The 18571-nt window shown below is 55.4% G+C and overlaps 1 protein-coding gene across 2 annotated transcripts in view; it reads left to right on the top strand.

Annotated features, from left to right (window-relative positions):
- The window catches only part of ptpn2b (protein tyrosine phosphatase non-receptor type 2b), a 45021-nt gene extending 27161 nt beyond the window's left edge, over nt 1-17860 (top strand). The window contains exons 9-10 of one of the 2 annotated variants that reach the window (XM_055893172.1): nt 4161-4268; nt 17647-17858. In XM_055893172.1, the coding sequence (XP_055749147.1) occupies nt 4161-4268; nt 17647-17668 (130 nt within the window). In that variant the 3' untranslated portion in view covers nt 17669-17858. Of the gene's footprint in view, nt 1-4160; nt 4269-17646 lie in introns of both variants that reach the window. The other variant, XM_055893171.1, reaches the window with a different exon arrangement.
- Nucleotides 17861-18571: the final 711 nt, after the last annotated feature.

Here is an 18571-nt window from a genome sequence, read left to right on the forward strand (position 1 = left end):
ACCGTCTGGTAGTAGAGACGGGCCGTCTGGTAGTAGGGACGGGCCGTCTGGTAGTAGGGACGGGCCGTCTGGTAGTAGGGACGGGCCGTCTGGTAGTAGGGACGGGCCGTCTGGTAGTAGGGACGGGCCGTCTGGTAGTAGGGACGGGCCGTCTGGTAGTAGAGACGGACCGTCTGGTAGTAGGGACGGACCGTCTGGTAGTAGAGACGGACCGTCTGGTAGTAGAGACGGACCGTCTGGTAGTAGAGACGGACCGTCTGGTAGTAGAGACGGACTGTCTGGTAGTAGGGGGATGTAGTAGAGACGGACTGTCTGGTAGTAGGGGGATGTAGTAGAGACGGGCTGTCTGGTAGTAGAGACGGGCTGTCTGGTAGTAGAGACGGGCTGTCTGGTAGTAGAGACGGGCTGTCTCGTAGTAGAGACGGACTGTCTGGTAGTAGAGACCGACTGTCTGGTAGTAGAGACGGACTGTCTGGTAGTAGAGACGGGCCGTCTGGTAGTAGAGACGGGCCGTCTGGTAGTAGAGACGGGCCGTCTGGTAGTAGAGACGGGCCGTCTGGTAGTAGAGACGGGCCGTCTGGTAGTAGAGACGGGCCGTCTGGTAGTAGAGACGGGCCGTCTGGTAGTAGAGACGGGCCGTCTGGTAGTAGAGACGGGCCGTCTGGTAGTAGAGACGGGCCGTCTGGTAGTAGAGACGGGCCGTCTGGTAGTAGGGGGATGTAGTAGAGACGGACTGTCTGGTAGTAGAGACGGACTGTCTGGTAGTAGAGACGGGCTGTCTGGTAGTAGAGACGGGCTGTCTGGTAGTAGAGACGGCCTGTCTGGTAGTAGAGACGGACTGTCTGGTAGTAGAGACGGACTGTCTGGTAGTAGGGGGATGTAGTAGAGACGGACTGTCTGGTAGTAGGGGGATGTAGTAGAGACGGGCTGTCTGGTAGTAGAGACGGGCTGTCTGGTAGTAGAGACGGGCTGTCTGGTAGTAGAGACGGGCTGTCTGGTAGTAGAGACGGGCTGTCTGGTAGTAGAGACGGGCTGTCTGGTAGTAGAGACGGGCTGTCTGGTAGTAGAGACGGACTGTCTGGTAGTAGAGACGGACTGTCTGGTAGTAGAGACGGACTGTCTGGTAGTAGAGACGGGCTGTCTGGTAGTAGAGACGGGCTGTCTGGTAGTAGAGACGGGCTGTCTGGTAGTAGAGACGGGCTGTCTGGTAGTAGAGACGGGCTGTCTGGTAGTAGAGACGGGCTGTCTGGTAGTAGAGACGGGCTGTCTGGTAGTAGAGACGGACTGTCTGGTAGTAGAGACGGACTGTCTGGTAGTAGAGACGGACTGTCTGGTAGTAGGGGGATGTAGTAGAGACGGACTGTCTGGTAGTAGGGGGATGTAGTAGAGACGGGCCGTCTGGTAGTAGAGACGGGCCGTCTGGTAGTAGAGACGGACCGTCTGGTAGTAGAGACGGACCGTCTGGTAGTAGAGACGGACCGTCTGGTAGTAGAGACGGACCGTCTGGTAGTAGAGACGGACCGTCTGGTAGTAGAGACGGACCGTCTGGTAGTAGAGACGGACCGTCTGGTAGTAGAGACGGGCCGTCTGGTAGTAGGGACGGGCCGTCTGGTAGTAGGGACGGGCCGTCTGGTAGTAGAGACGGACCGTCTGGTAGTAGAGACGGACCGTCTGGTAGTAGAGACGGACCGTCTGGTAGTAGAGACGGACCGTCTGGTAGTAGAGACGGACCGTCTGGTAGTAGAGACGGACCGTCTGGTAGTAGAGACGGACCGTCTGGTAGTAGAGACGGACCGTCTGGTAGTAGAGACGGACCGTCTGGTAGTAGAGACGGACCGTCTGGTAGTAGAGACGGACCGTCTGGTAGTAGAGGCGGACCGTCTGGTAGTAGAGGCGGACCGTCTGGTAGTAGAGGCGGACCGTCTGGTAGTAGAGGCGGACCGTCTGGTAGTAGAGGCGGACCGTCTGGTAGTAGAGGCGGACCGTCTGGTAGTAGAGGCGGACCGTCTGGTAGTAGAGGCGGACCGTCTGGTAGTAGAGGCGGACCGTCTGGTAGTAGAGGCGGACCGTCTGGTAGTAGAGGCGGACCGTCTGGTAGTAGAGGCGGACCGTCTGGTAGTAGAGGCGGACCGTCTGGTAGTAGAGGCGGACCGTCTGGTAGTAGAGGCGGACCGTCTGGTAGTAGAGGCGGACCGTCTGGTAGTAGAGGCGGACCGTCTGGTAGTAGAGGCGGACCGTCTGGTAGTAGAGGCGGACCGTCTGGTAGTAGAGGCGGACCGTCTGGTAGTAGAGGCGGACCGTCTGGTAGTAGAGGCGGACCGTCTGGTAGTAGAGGCGGACCGTCTGGTAGTAGAGGCGGACCGTCTGGTAGTAGAGGCGGACCGTCTGGTAGTAGAGGCGGACCGTCTGGTAGTAGAGGCGGACCGTCTGGTAGTAGAGGCGGACCGTCTGGTAGTAGAGGCGGACCGTCTGGTAGTAGAGGCGGACCGTCTGGTAGTAGAGGCGGACCGTCTGGTAGTAGAGGCGGACCGTCTGGTAGTAGAGGCGGACCGTCTGGTAGTAGAGGCGGACCGTCTGGTAGTAGAGGCGGACCGTCTGGTAGTAGAGGCGGACCGTCTGGTAGTAGAGGCGGACCGTCTGGTAGTAGAGGCGGACCGTCTGGTAGTAGAGGCGGACCGTCTGGTAGTAGAGGCGGACCGTCTGGTAGTAGAGGCGGACCGTCTGGTAGTAGAGGCGGACCGTCTGGTAGTAGAGGCGGACCGTCTGGTAGTAGAGGCGGACCGTCTGGTAGTAGAGGCGGACCGTCTGGTAGTAGAGGCGGACCGTCTGGTAGTAGAGGCGGACCGTCTGGTAGTAGAGGCGGACCGTCTGGTAGTAGGGGGATGTTGTAGAGGCGGACTGTCTGGCGGTAGAGGCGGACTGTCTGGCGGTAGAGGCGGACTGTCTGGCGGTAGAGGCGGACTGTCTGGCGGTAGAGGCGGACTGTCTGGCGGTAGAGGCGGACTGTCTGGCGGTAGAGGCGGACTGTCTGGCGGTAGAGGCGGACTGTCTGGCGGTAGAGGCGGACTGTCTGGCGGTAGAGGCGGACTGTCTGGCGGTAGAGGCGGACTGTCTGGCGGTAGAGGCGGACTGTCTGGCGGTAGAGGCGGACTGTCTGGCGGTAGAGGCGGACTGTCTGGCGGTAGAGGCGGACTGTCTGGCGGTAGAGGCGGACTGTCTGGCGGTAGAGGCGGACTGTCTGGCGGTAGAGGCGGACTGTCTGGCGGTAGAGGCGGACTGTCTGGCGGTAGAGGCGGACTGTCTGGCGGTAGAGGCGGGCTGTCTGGCGGTAGAGGCGGGCCGTCTGGCGGTAGAGGCGGGCTGTCTGGCGGTAGAGGCGGGCCGTCTGGCGGTAGAGGCGGGCCGTCTGGCGGTAGAGGCGGGCCGTCTGGCGGTAGAGGCGGGCCGTCTGGCGGTAGAGGCGGGCCGTCTGGCGGTAGAGGCGGGCCGTCTGGCGGTAGAGGCGGGCCGTCTGGCGGTAGAGGCGGGCCGTCTGGCGGTAGAGGCGGGCCGTCTGGCGGTAGAGGCGGGCCGTCTGGCGGTAGAGGCGGGCCGTCTGGCGGTAGAGGCGGGCCGTCTGGCGGTAGAGGCGGGCCGTCTGGCGGTAGAGGCGGGCCGTCTGGCGGTAGAGGCGGGCCGTCTGGCGGTAGAGGCGGGCCGTCTGGCGGTAGAGGCGGGCCGTCTGGCGGTAGAGGCGGGCCGTCTGGCGGTAGAGGCGGGCCGTCTGGCGGTAGAGGCGGGCCGTCGTCTGGCGGTAGAGGCGGGCCGTCGTCTGGCGGTAGAGGCGGGCCGTCGTCTGGCGGTAGAGGCGGGCCGTCGTCTGGTGGTAGGGGGATGAGGTGCTGTAAGAGACACTGCTGCTTTTAGCTGGTTGTCTTTGCAGTGTTTGTCTTCTCTAAGGACTGGTTTCCTGGACACAGATTAAGTGTATTCCTTGACTAAAACATATTCAATAATTTTTCAACATGAATTACATTTTAATACGGGAAACTGTCCCAAAGAGTCTGGGGATGTAACGAGAATCTTCCTGTATTGATTGCCTCTGTTCTGATCAGGGTGCTAAACTTAGTGGCAAAAAGGTTTGATTGACTTGCATCCATTTTTTCCTGCTTTTGTCACAGTGCTCGCAAGAGACCGCGAGATGAGAGAGTGTCTAACTGGACCCCCAAGATTACAGACCCCAAGCAGACGAAGCCCAGCATAACAGACTCTGAAAAGAAGAGGAAAAGGTGACGATTCATCTCAGTCCACTGCACCTTTAAAACCTGTTGAGGATAGAGGGCGCTATTTACATTTTGGGGGAAAATCGTGCTCAATTTAACTTCTTTGGGCTGCAAGCCCGAAGCCGGGCACAATATGACAACAGCCACTTAAAGTGCAGGGCGTGAAATTCAAAATATATTTGAGAAATATTAAATTTTCACACATTAACAAGTCCAATACAGCAAATGAAAGACAAGCATCTTGTGAATCCAGCCAATATTTCAGATATTTTAAGTGTTTTACAGCGAAAACACAATATAGCATTATATTTCGAACAAAACATAGATTTATTGTATAACATGTCATAAGACTGTCATCTGATGGAGTTGTTTCTTGGTTAGTTTGGTTGGTTCTTGGTTAGTTAGGTTGGTTTTGTGCATGCTACCTGTGCTGTGAAAAATGTCTGTCCTTTTTTGTATTTGGTGGTGAGCTAACATAAATATACGTGGTGTTTTCGCTGTAAAACATTTTAAAAATCGGACATGTTGGCTGGATTCACAAGATGTTTACCTTTCATTTGCTGTATTGGACTTGTTAATGTGTGAAAAATTTAATATTTCTCAAATATGTTTTGAATTTCACGCTCTGCTTTTTCAGTGGAATGTGGGAGGAGTTCCACTAGCGAGTTCCTAGACAGGTTTTAAAATCCAGTATCCTTACACTCACTGTACCATTAACTAAATGACCCTCATCATCACATGAAATAACCAGGATATCGTTTTAGATCCAAACATGTCCCTATTGAACGGTGATTAATTCACAGGGACAATTTGTTTTATTGTTTTTCTGTTCATTAGGACTTCCTGTGTTAAAGGGTAATAGTTTGTGTGTAAAACATGTATAGACTATATTTCTACTATCACTTCAACATAGCGTAGCTTCTTGTTTGGGATCATATATTCCCATTTCTCTTGTAGTGTTTCCCAAACATCTTTTTCAGTACCCGAGCCATTCCACATATCTATTTCTGGACTAGTATCACCTGGTCAACTAACTAACCATCAAGCCCTTATTAGTGGAATCATTCCACTAATTCTGGAATGGTTCCAGTAAGCAGAATAGCTGCTGGGGAGATGAGATGGTCAAATACTACTTCATCTGATAGCTAGACGACCACCCACGGCTCCAGTTCCCCCTACGTACAGATCTAGGATCAGCTTCCCCTCCTCATATCCTAACCTTAACCATTAGTGGGGAAAATATAAAACTGACTGAAGTTCAGCATCTAGGGGGAACTTTACCCTACACCCCAGCCAGTCAGCCAGCCAGTCACATGCCCACCTCCCCCTTTTGCCCTCAGAACAGCTGCAGTTGGTCGGGACGTGGACTCTACAAAAGCGTCCCACAGGGATGCTGACCCATGTTGACTCCAACGCTTCCCACAGTTGTGTCAAGTTGGCTGGATGTCCTTTGGGTGGTGGACCATTCTTGATACACACAGGAAACTGTAGAGTGTGAAAAACCCAGCAGCGTTGCAGTTCTTGACACACACAAACCAGTGCGCCTGGCACCTACTATCATACCCATTTCAAAGGCAGGACTTTCAGAGTCTTGTCCCGAAGTCACTCCTGCATTGTCTTGGCTGTGTGCTTAGGGTCGTTGTCCTGTTGGAAGATGAACTTTTGCTCCAGTCTGAGGTCCTGAGTGCTCTGGAGCAGGTTTTCATCAAGGATCTCTGTACTTTGCTCCGTTCATCTTTGCTTCGATCCCGACTAGTCTCCCAGTCCTTGCTGCTGAAAAACATCCCTACAGCATGATGCTGCCACCATGCTTCACCGTAGAGATGGTGCCAGGGTTCCTCCAGACGTGACGCTTGGCATTCAGGCCAAAGAGTTCGATCTTGGTTTCATAAGACCAGAGAATCTTGTTTTTCATGGTCTGAGAGTCCTTTAGGTGTCTTTTGGCAAACTCCCAGCGGGCTGTCATGTGCCTTTTACTGAGGAGTGGCTTCCGTCTGGCCACTCTACCATAAAGGCCTGATTGGTGGAGTGCTGCAGAGATGGTTGTCGATCTGGAAGGTTCTCCCATCTCCAAAGAGGAACTCTAGAGCTCTATCAGAGTGATCATCAGGTTCTTGTTCACCTCCCTGACCAAGGCCCTTGTCCCCCGATTGCTCAGTTTGGCCGGGCGGCCAGCTCTAGGAAGAGTCTTGGTGGTTCCAAACTTCTTCCATTTTTAAGAACGATGGGGGCCTTCAATGCTGCATAATTGTTTTGGTACCCTTCCCCAGATCTGTGCTTCGACACAATCCTGTTTCGGATTCCACTGACAATTCCTTCGACCTCATGGCTTGGTTTTTGCTCTAACATGCACTGTCAACTGTAAGACCATATATAGACAGTATGCCTTTCCAAATCATGTCCAATCAATAGAATTTACCCCAGGTTGACTCCAATCAAGTTGTAGAAACATCTCAAGGATGATCATTGGAAACCGGATGCAGCTGAGCTCAATTTCGAGTCTCATAGCAAAGGGTCTGAATAATTATTTAAATACGTTGATTTCGTTTTTAAATGTGCACACATTTCTAAAGACCTGTTTTCACTTTGTCGTTATGGGGTAGTGTGATGTCATTATGGGGTAGTGTGACGTCATTATGGGGTAGTGTGACGTCATTATGGGGTAGTGGGACGTCGTTACGGGGTAGGGTGACGTCGTTACGGGGTAGGGTGACGTCGTTACGGGGTAGGGTGACGTCGTTACGGGGTAGGGTGACGTCGTTACGGGGTAGGGTGACGTCGTTACGGGGTAGGGTGACGTCGTTACGGGGTAGGGGGACGTCGTTACGGGGTAGGGTGACGTCGTTACGGGGTAGGGTGACGTCGTTACGGGGTAGGGTGACGTCGTTACGGGGTAGGGTGACGTCGTTACGGGGTAGGGTGACGTCGTTACGGGCTAGTGGGACGTCGTTACGGGGTAGGGTGACGTCGTTACGGGGTAGTGGGACGTCGTTACGGGGTAGTGGGACGTCGTTACGGGGTAGGGTGACGTCGTTACGGGGTAGTGGGACGTCGTTACGGGGTAGTGGGACGTCGTTACGGGGTAGTGGGACGTCGTTACGGGCTAGTGGGACGTCGTTACGGGCTAGTGGGACGTCGTTACGGGCTAGTGGGACGTCGTTACGGGCTAGTGGGACGTCGTTACGGGCTAGTGGGACGTCGTTACGGGCTAGTGGGACGTCGTTACGGGCTAGTGGGACGTCGTTACGGGCTAGTGGGACGTCGTTACGGGCTAGTGGGACGTCGTTACGGGCTAGTGGGACGTCGTTACGGGGTAGGGTGACGTCGTTACGGGGTAGGGTGACGTCGTTACGGGGTAGGGTGACGTCGTTACGGGGTAGGGGGACGTCGTTACGGGGTAGGGTGACGTCGTTACGGGGTAGGGTGACGTCGTTACGGGGTAGGGTGACGTCGTTACGGGGTAGGGTGACGTCGTTACGGGGTAGGGTGACGTCGTTACGGGCTAGTGGGACGTCGTTACGGGGTAGTGGGACGTCGTTACGGGGTAGTGGGACGTCGTTACGGGGTAGTGGGACGTCGTTACGGGCTAGTGGGACGTCGTTACGGGCTAGTGGGACGTCGTTACGGGCTAGTGGGACGTCGTTACGGGCTAGTGGGACGTCGTTACGGGCTAGTGGCACGTCGTTACGGGCTAGTGTGACGTCGTTACGGGGTAGTGGGACGTCGTTACGGGGTAGGGTGACGTCGTTACGGGGTAGGGTGACGTCGTTACGGGGTAGGGTGACGTCGTTACGGGGTAGGGTGACGTCGTTACGGGGTAGGGTGACGTCGTTACGGGGTAGGGTGACGTCGTTACGGGCTAGTGGGACGTCGTTACGGGGTAGGGTGACGTCGTTACGGGGTTTTGGGACGTCGTTACGGGGTAGGGTGACGTCGTTACGGGGTAGGGGGACGTCGTTACGGGGTAGTGGGACGTCGTTACGGGCTAGTGGGACGTCGTTACGGGCTAGTGGGACGTCGTTACGGGCTAGTGGGACGTCGTTACGGGCTAGTGGGACGTCGTTACGGGCTAGTGGGACGTCGTTACGGGCTAGTGGGACGTCGTTACGGGCTAGTGGGACGTCGTTACGGGCTAGTGGGACGTCGTTACGGGCTAGTGGGACGTCGTTACGGGGTAGGGTGACGTCGTTACGGGGTAGGGTGACGTCGTTACGGGGTAGGGGGACGTCGTTACGGGGTAGGGTGACGTCGTTACGGGGTAGGGTGACGTCGTTACGGGGTAGGGTGACGTCGTTACGGGGTAGGGTGACGTCGTTACGGGCTAGTGGGACGTCGTTACGGGGTAGGGGGACGTCGTTACGGGGTAGGGGGACGTCGTTACGGGGTAGTGGGACGTCGTTACGGGGTAGTGGGACGTCGTTACGGGCTAGTGGGACGTCGTTACGGGCTAGTGGGACGTCGTTACGGGCTAGTGGGACGTCGTTACGGGCTAGTGGGACGTCGTTACGGGCTAGTGGGACGTCGTTACGGGCTAGTGGGACGTCGTTACGGGCTAGTGGGACGTCGTTACGGGCTAGTGGGACGTCGTTACGGGGTAGTGGGACGTCGTTACGGGGTAGTGGGACGTCGTTACGGGGTAGTGGGACGTCGTTACGGGCTAGTGGGACGTCGTTACGGGCTAGTGGGACGTCGTTACGGGCTAGTGGGACGTCGTTACGGGCTAGGGTGACGTCGTTACGGGCTAGTGGGACGTCGTTACGGGGTAGGGTGACGTCGTTACGGGGTAGGGTGACGTCGTTACGGGCTAGTGGGACGTCGTTACGGGCTAGTGGGACGTCGTTACGGGCTAGTGGGACGTCGTTACGGGCTAGTGGGACGTCGTTACGGGCTAGTGGGACGTCGTTACGGGCTAGTGGGACGTCGTTACGGGCTAGTGGGACGTCGTTACGGGGTAGGGGGACGTCGTTACGGGGTAGTGGGACGTCGTTACGGGCTAGTGGGACGTCGTTACGGGCTAGTGGGACGTCGTTACGGGCTAGTGGGACGTCGTTACGGGCTAGTGGGACGTCGTTACGGGCTAGTGGGACGTCGTTACGGGGTAGTGTGACGTCGTTACGGGGTAGTGGGACGTCGTTACGGGCTAGGGGGACGTCGTTACGGGGTAGGGGGACGTCGTTACGGGCTAGTGGGACGTCGTTACGGGGTAGGGGGACGTCGTTACGGGGTAGGGTGACGTCGTTACGGGCTAGTGGGACGTCGTTACGGGCTAGTGGGACGTCGTTACGGGCTAGTGGGACGTCGTTACGGGCTAGTGGGACGTCGTTACGGGGTAGGGTGACGTCGTTACGGGGTAGTGTGACGTCGTTACGGGGTAGTGGGACGTCGTTACGGGCTAGTGGGACGTCGTTACGGGGTAGGGTGACGTCGTTACGGGGTAGGGTGACGTCGTTACGGGGTAGGGTGACGTCGTTACGGGGTAGGGTGACGTCGTTACGGGGTAGGGGGACGTCGTTACGGGCTAGTGGGACGTCGTTACGGGCTAGGGTGACGTCGTTACGGGCTAGTGGGACGTCGTTACGGGCTAGTGGGACGTCGTTACGGGGTAGGGTGACGTCGTTACGGGGTAGGGGGACGTCGTTACGGGGTAGGGTGACGTCGTTACGGGCTAGTGGGACGTCGTTACGGGCTAGTGGGACGTCGTTACGGGCTAGTGGGACGTCGTTACGGGGTAGTGGGACGTCGTTACGGGGTAGTGGGACGTCGTTACGGGCTAGTGGGACGTCGTTACGGGCTAGTGGGACGTCGTTACGGGCTAGTGGGACGTCGTTACGGGGTAGGGTGACGTCGTTACGGGGTAATGGGACGTCGTTACGGGCTAGTGGGACGTCGTTACGGGCTAGTGGGACGTCGTTACGGGCTAGTGGGACGTCGTTACGGGCTAGTGGGACGTCGTTACGGGCTAGTGGGACGTCGTTACGGGGTAGGGTGACGTCGTTACGGGGTAGTGGGACGTCGTTACGGGGTAGTGGGACGTCGTTACGGGGTAGTGGGACGTCGTTACGGGGTAGTGGGACGTCGTTACGGGGTAGTGGGACGTCGTTACGGGCTAGTGGGACGTCGTTACGGGCTAGTGGGACGTCGTTACGGGCTAGTGGGACGTCGTTACGGGCTAGTGGGACGTCGTTACGGGCTAGTGGGACGTCGTTACGGGGTAGTGGGACGTCGTTACGGGGTAGGGTGACGTCGTTACGGGGTAGGGTGACGTCGTTACGGGGTAGGGTGACGTCGTTACGGGGTAGGGGGACGTCGTTACGGGCTAGGGGGACGTCGTTACGGGCTAGGGGGACGTCGTTACGGGCTAGTGGGACGTCGTTACGGGCTAGTGGGACGTCGTTACGGGCTAGTGGGACGTCGTTACGGGGTAGTGGGACGTCGTTACGGGGTAGTGGGACGTCGTTACGGGGTAGGGTGACGTCGTTACGGGCTAGTGGGACGTCGTTACGGGCTAGTGGGACGTCGTTACGGGCTAGTGGGACGTCGTTACGGGCTAGTGGGACGTCGTTACGGGCTAGTGGGACGTCGTTACGGGCTAGTGGGACGTCGTTACGGGCTAGTGGGACGTCGTTACGGGCTAGTGGGACGTCGTTACGGGCTAGTGGGACGTCGTTACGGGCTAGTGGGACGTCGTTACGGGCTAGTGGGACGTCGTTACGGGCTAGGGTGACGTCGTTACGGGCTAGTGGGACGTCGTTACGGGGTAGGGTGACGTCGTTACGGGGTAGGGTGACGTCGTTACGGGGTAGGGTGACGTCGTTACGGGCTAGTGGGACGTCGTTACGGGCTAGTGGGACGTCGTTACGGGCTAGTGGGACGTCGTTACGGGGTAGTGGGACGTCGTTACGGGCTAGTGGGACGTCGTTACGGGGTAGGGTGACGTCGTTACGGGGTAGTGTGACGTCGTTACGGGGTAGTGTGACGTCGTTACGGGGTAGGGTGACGTCGTTACGGGGTAGTGTGACGTCGTTACGGGGTAGGGTGACGTCGTTACGGGGTAGTGGGACGTCGTTACGGGGTAGTGTGACGTCGTTACGGGCTAGTGGGACGTCGTTACGGGGTAGGGTGACGTCGTTACGGGGTAGGGTGACGTCGTTACGGGGTAGGGTGACGTCGTTACGGGGTAGGGTGACGTCGTTACGGGGTAGGGTGACGTCGTTACGGGCTAGTGGGACGTCGTTACGGGCTAGTGGGACGTCGTTACGGGCTAGTGGGACGTCGTTACGGGCTAGTGGGACGTCGTTACGGGGTAGGGGGACGTCGTTACGGGCTAGTGGGACGTCGTTACGGGCTAGTGGGACGTCGTTACGGGGTAGGGTGACGTCGTTACGGGGTAGTGGGACGTCGTTACGGGCTAGTGGGACGTCGTTACGGGGTAGTGGGACGTCGTTACGGGCTAGTGGGACGTCGTTACGGGCTAGTGGGACGTCGTTACGGGCTAGTGGGACGTCGTTACGGGCTAGTGGGACGTCGTTACGGGCTAGTGGGACGTCGTTACGGGCTAGTGGGACGTCGTTACGGGCTAGTGGGACGTCGTTACGGGCTAGTGGGACGTCGTTACGGGCTAGTGGGACGTCGTTACGGGCTAGTGGGACGTCGTTACGGGCTAGTGGGACGTCGTTACGGGGTAGTGGGACGTCGTTACGGGCTAGGGTGACGTCGTTACGGGGTAGGGTGACGTCGTTACGGGCTAGGGTGACGTCGTTACGGGGTAGGGTGACGTCGTTACGGGGTAGGGTGACGTCGTTACGGGGTAGGGTGACGTCGTTACGGGGTAGGGTGACGTCGTTACGGGGTAGGGTGACGTCGTTACGGGGTAGGGTGACGTCGTTACGGGCTAGTGGGACGTCGTTACGGGCTAGTGGGACGTCGTTACGGGCTAGTGGGACGTCGTTACGGGGTAGGGTGACGTCGTTACGGGGTAGGGGGACGTCGTTACGGGGTAGGGTGACGTCGTTACGGGGTAGGGTGACGTCGTTACGGGGTAGGGGGACGTCGTTACGGGGTAGGGGGACGTCGTTACGGGGTAGTGGGACGTCGTTACGGGGTAGTGGGACGTCGTTACGGGCTAGTGGGACGTCGTTACGGGCTAGTGGGACGTCGTTACGGGGTAGGGTGACGTCGTTACGGGGTAGGGTGACGTCGTTACGGGGTAGGGGGACGTCGTTACGGGGTAGTGGGACGTCGTTACGGGCTAGTGGGACGTCGTTACGGGCTAGTGGGACGTCGTTACGGGCTAGTGGGACGTCGTTACGGGCTAGTGGGACGTCGTTACGGGGTAGTGGGACGTCGTTACGGGGTAGGGTGACGTCGTTACGGGCTAGTGTGACGTCGTTACGGGCTAGGGTGACGTCGTTACGGGGTAGGGTGACGTCGTTACGGGGTAGGGTGACGTCGTTACGGGCTAGTGGGACGTCGTTACGGGCTAGTGGGACGTCGTTACGGGCTAGTGGGACGTCGTTACGGGCTAGTGGGACGTCGTTACGGGGTAGGGGGACGTCGTTACGGGGTAGTGGGACGTCGTTACGGGGTAGTGGGACGTCGTTACGGGGTAGTGGGACGTCGTTACGGGGTAGGGGGACGTCGTTACGGGCTAGTGGGACGTCGTTACGGGGTAGGGTGACGTCGTTACGGGGTAGGGTGACGTCGTTACGGGGTAGGGGGACGTCGTTACGGGGTAGGGGGACGTCGTTACGGGGTAGGGGGACGTCGTTACGGGGTAGTGGGACGTCGTTACGGGGTAGTGGGACGTCGTTACGGGCTAGTGGGACGTCGTTACGGGCTAGTGGGACGTCGTTACGGGGTAGTGGGACGTCGTTACGGGCTAGTGGGACGTCGTTACGGGGTAGGGTGACGTCGTTACGGGGTAGTGTGACGTCGTTACGGGGTAGTGTGACGTCGTTACGGGGTAGGGTGACGTCGTTACGGGGTAGTGTGACGTCGTTACGGGGTAGGGTGACGTCGTTACGGGGTAGTGGGACGTCATTACGGGGTAGTGTGACGTCGTTACGGGCTAGTGGGACGTCGTTACGGGGTAGGGTGACGTCGTTACGGGGTAGTGTGACGTCGTTACGGGCTAGTGGGACGTCGTTACGGGGTAGGGTGACGTCGTTACGGGGTAGTGTGACGTCGTTACGGGGTAGTGTGTGTAGATTGCTGAAGATGTTTATAACGTAACAAGTTGGAAATAGTCAAGGGGTCTGAATACTTCCCGAAGGCATTGTATTTCCTAACGTATGGCTCCCGGCCTAAACCTTTCTTGGACAGTTTTGGCTGCATTTGCTGTACATGACATCAAAGTGGTGCAGGCTGCTGCTGGCCTGTTGGGGGCGCTGTAACTGTCCTCTTGTAATAGCAACCCCCACTTCCGTACCTACCGATTTTTAAGATTATTCTATAACGCAAAGAAGTTCACTATCAGATTTAAAAAGAACACCCCGACTTGTACGTCATCGTAAAGATCCCAGCTTGTGTCTGATCTGTTCTGGTCAGCAGTGCTGGTTTGGTTTCTGTGATTGCTTTTCTTGTGGAGTTTGTTTATGCCGGTCTGTTGGTATGTCTTGTGGAGTTACCCTCTGAGTGCTCTGCTCTACATGCTGTGTCATTGTGTTTATGCCGGTCTGTTGGTCTGCTGTCACTCCAGAGGTGGGCATGTGTCATCCTAGCCTGGTCCCAGATCTGTGTTCCTCTGCTCTTCCTATAGTCATCCTAGCCTGTTTCCAGATCTGTGTTCCTCTGCTCTTCCTATAGTCATCCTAGCCTGGTCCCAAATCTGTGTTCCTCTGCTCTTCCTATAGTCATCCTAGCCTGGTCCCAAATCTGTGTTCCTCTGCTCTTCCTATAGTCATCCTAGCCTGGTCCCAGATCTGTGTTCCTCTGCTCTTCCTATAGTCATCCTAGCCTGGTCCCAGATCTGTGCTCCTCTGCTCTTCCTATAGTCATCCTAGCCTGGTCCCAGATCTGTGCTCCTCTGCTCTTCATATAGTCATCCTAGCCTGGTCCCAGATCTGTGTTCCTCTGCTCTTCCTATAGTCATCCTAGCCTGGTTCCAGATCTGTGTTCCTCTACTCTGCCTGACTGAGTGAAATTACTTGATTATAGGAAGAGACACTGCAATGTATCATCATGTGACTTCTTCCCTCAATGGTCTGAAGGTTTCTGTTGTTCAGCATCATGTGACTTCTTCCCTCAATGGCCTGAAGGTTTCTGTTGTTCAGCATCATGTGACTTCATCCCTCAATGGCCTGAAGGTTTCTGTTGTTCAGCGTCATGTGACTTCATCCCTCAATGGCCTGAAGGTTTCTGTTGTTCAGCATCATGTGACTTCATCCCTCAATGGTCTGAAGGTTTCTGTTGTTCAGCATCATGTGACTTCATCCCTCAATGGCCTGAAGGTTTCTGTTGTTCAGCATCATGTGACTTCATCCCTCAATGGCCTGAAGGTTTCTGTTGTTCAGCGTCATGTGATTCATCCCTCAATGGCCTGAAGGTTTCTGTTGTTCAGCATCATGTGACTTCATCCCTCAATGGTCTGAAGGTTTCTGTTGTTCAGCATCATGTGACTTCATCCCTCAATGGCCTGCAGGTTTCTGTTGTTCAGCATCATGTGACTTCATCCCTCAATGGCCTGAAGGTTTCTGTTGTTCAGCATCATGTGACTTCATCCCTCAATGGCCTGAAGGTTTCTGTTGTTCAGCATCATGTGACTTCATCCCTCAATGGCCTGAAGGTTTCTGTTGTTCAGCATCATGTGACTTCATCCCTCAATGGCCTGAAGGTTTCTGTTCAGCATCATGTGACTTCATCCCTCAATGGCCTGAAGGTTTCTGTTGTTCAGCATCATGTGACTTCATCCCTCAATGGTCTGAAGGTTTCTGTTGTTCAGCATCATGTGACTTCATCCCTCAATGGCCTGCAGGTTTCTGTTGTTCAGCATCATGTGACTTCATCCCTCAATGGCCTGAAGGTTTCTGTTGTTCAGCATCATGTGACTTCATCCCTCAATGGCCTGAAGGTTTCTGTTGTTCAGCATCATGTGACTTCATCCCTCAATGGCCTGAAGGTTTCTGTTGTTCAGCATCATGTGACTTCATCCCTCAATGGCCTGAAGGTTTCTGTTGTTCAGCATCATGTGACTTCATCCCTCAATGGCCTGAAGGTTTCTGTTCAGCATCATGTGACTTCATCCCTCAATGGCCTGAAGGTTTCTGTTGTTCAGCATCATGTGACTTCATCCCTCAATGGTCTGAAGGTTTCTGTTGTTCAGCATCATGTGACTTCATCCCTCAATGGCCTGCAGGTTTCTGTTGTTCAGCATCATGTGACTTCATCCCTCAATGGCCTGAAGGTTTCTGTTGTTCAGCATCATGTGACTTCATCCCTCAATGGCCTGAAGGTTTCTGTTGTTCAGCATCATGTGACTTCATCCCTCAATGGCCTGAAGGTTTCTGTTCAGCATCATGTGACTTCATCCCTCAATGGCCTGCAGGTTTCTGTTGTTCAGCATCATGTGACTTCATCCCTCAATGGCCTGAAGGTTTCTGTTGTTCAGCATCATGTGACTTCATCCCTCAATGGCCTGAAGGTTTCTGTTGTTCAGCATCAATGTTGTCAGGATAAAGCCTGGTCATCGTGTCTTATGCAACCTGTGTGTGTCGTTAGAACTTGTTCCCGGTAAAGTCCTTTGGATAAGGGTACATTTCTTGGCAAGTATGGTTTTAGTTGTGGAAATGTGGATAGGCAACCAGACATCAGTTACTTATCTGGGTTTCCCACATCCCATATCACCAACAAGGCTCCAGACGGTAGTACCTGCCTTTTAAACCAGCTGCTCACTGCTCCCTGTTTTATCCATGCCTTCATGATGATGATGATGATGATGATGACAATAGACTAGCACTAAACATGTACTTCCATTCCTCAAACTACTAGCCTGAGTACCAGTCTGTTTGTGCTATCACTCATTGTGAGTGATTGTGAGTACATCAACCGATCTGGAACCAGGCTATAGAACTACTGTACCTGGTTGGTTGTAACAGAGCTCTCATTTCAGTCCCAGTATTACACCACCTGTAAGCACAGCAGGCAGTGGCTGTGGAACTAAAGCAGGCAGTGGCTGTGGAACTAAAGCAGGCAGTGGCTGTGGAACTAAAGCAGTCAGTGGCTGTGGAACTAAAGCAGGCAGTGGCTGTGGAACTAAAGCAGGCAGTGGCTGTGGAACTAAAGCAGTCATTGGCTGTGGAACTAAAGCAGGCAGTGGCTGTGGAACTAAAGCAGGCAGTGGCTGTGGAACTAAAGCAGTCAGTGGCTGTGGAACTAAAGCAGGCAGTGGCTGTGGAACTAAAGCAGGCAGTGGAACTAAAGCAGGCAGTGGCTGTGGAACTAAAGCAGTCAGTGGCTGTGGAACTAAAGCAGTCAGTGGCTGTGGAACTAAAGCAGGCAGTGGCTGTGGAACTAAAGCAGGCAGTGGAACTAAAGCAGGCAGTGGCTGTGGAACTAAAGCAGGCAGTGGCTGTGGAACTAAAGCAGGCAGTGGCTGTGGAACTAAAGCAGGCAGTGGCTGTGGAACTAAAGCAGGCAGTGGCTGTGGAACTAAAGCAGGCAGTGGCTGTGGAACTAAAGCAGGCAGTGGCTGTGGAACTAAAGCAGGCAGTGGAACTAAAGCAGGCAGTGGCTGTGGAACTAAAGCAGGCAGTGGCTGTGGAACTAAAGCAGGCAGTGGCTGTGGAACTAAAGCAGGCAGTGGCTGTGGAACTAAAGCAGGCAGTGGCTGTGGAACTAAAGCAGTCAGTGGCTGTGGAACTAAAGCAGGCAGTGGCTGTGGAACTAAAGCAGGCAGTGGCTGTGGAACTAAAGCAGGCAGTGGCTGTGGAACTAAAGCAGGCAGTGGCTGTGGAACTAAAGCAGTCAGTGGCTGTGGAACTAAAGCAGGCAGTGGCTGTGGAACTAAAGCAGTCAGTGGCTGTGGAACTAAAGCAGGCAGTGGCTGTGGAACTAAAGCAGGCAGTGGCTGTGGAACTAAAGCAGTCAGTGGCTGTGGAACTAAAGCAGGCAGTGGCTGTGGAACTAAAGCAGGCAGTGGCTGTGGAACTAAAGCAGGCAGTGGCTGTGGAACTAAAGCAGTCAGTGGCTGTGGAACTAAAGCAGTCAGTGGCTGTGGAACTAAAGCAGTCAGTGGCTGTGGAACTAAAGCAGGCAGTGGCTGTGGAACTAAAGCAGTCATTGGTCCGACATGTAGTACATCTGTTATTGTGGTCTGTTAAACGGTATGTCCTTATATTGTGTTCTTCTGAAATCAACATCCATTCCCATCCTCTCTCTGTTGTGACAGGCCGAGAACCAGTGACCGCTAACTAACTCCACCGTGGCTCCAGCTTCCTCCTGATCTGGCTGCTGAGATGACGTTGACAGGAATCCCACCCCCCTCCACCTCATACCCCCCCTCACTCCCTCTCCTTCCCCCCCTCCCTCTCCATCTCCACCCTCTATATCCCCCTCCTTCTCCCTCTATAGCTCCCCCCTCCCTCCCTCTATAGCTCCCCCCTCCCTCCCTCTATAGCTCCCCCCTCCCTCCCTCTATAGCTCCCCCCTCCCTCTATAGCTCCTCCCTCCCTATCCCCCCTCCCTCCCTCTCTATCCCCCCTCCCTATCCCCCCCTCCCTCCCTCTTCACCCTCTCTCCCTCACTCACTCTCCCTATGTCCCCCTCTCTCCCTCTATATCCCTCTATCCCCCCTCCCTCACTCCCTCTATATCCCCCCCTCTATATCCCCCTCCCTCCCTCTCTATATCCCCCCTCTCTCTCTCTCTATATCCCCCCCTCCCTCTCTCTCTATATATATCCCCCTCTCCCTCTATCCTCTCTCTCTATATCCCTCTATCCCCCCTCTCTCTATATCCCCCCTCCCTCTCTCTCTCTCTATATCCCTCCCTCTCTATCCCCCCTCCCTCTATATCCCCTCTCTCTCTATACCCCCCCCCCTCTAAAACACCAGCTATGACAGCCTCCGCTACCCCGTAGTGGAATGGAGTCACAATAATGCATCCCCAGTGTGGTTGTGGTATTGTTTTAGCCTCACGTTGTCCATTCTATTTTGCTTTGCATCTAGGTTGAAAAGGCAGAGCTCTGACCTAGACCTGCTATGCGTTGCCAATCTGTAATGCTGTTCATGTGTTTTCAGAGGGCAAAATGAAATGTTATATTTTTTATAAGAAATGACTTGAAATGTCCTACCATGTCTGAGGACAGGAGTTGAG

Source organism: Salvelinus fontinalis, chromosome 32 (genome assembly GCF_029448725.1).
Source record: "Salvelinus fontinalis isolate EN_2023a chromosome 32, ASM2944872v1, whole genome shotgun sequence".
NCBI classification, from domain to species: Eukaryota; Metazoa; Chordata; class Actinopteri; order Salmoniformes; family Salmonidae; genus Salvelinus; species Salvelinus fontinalis.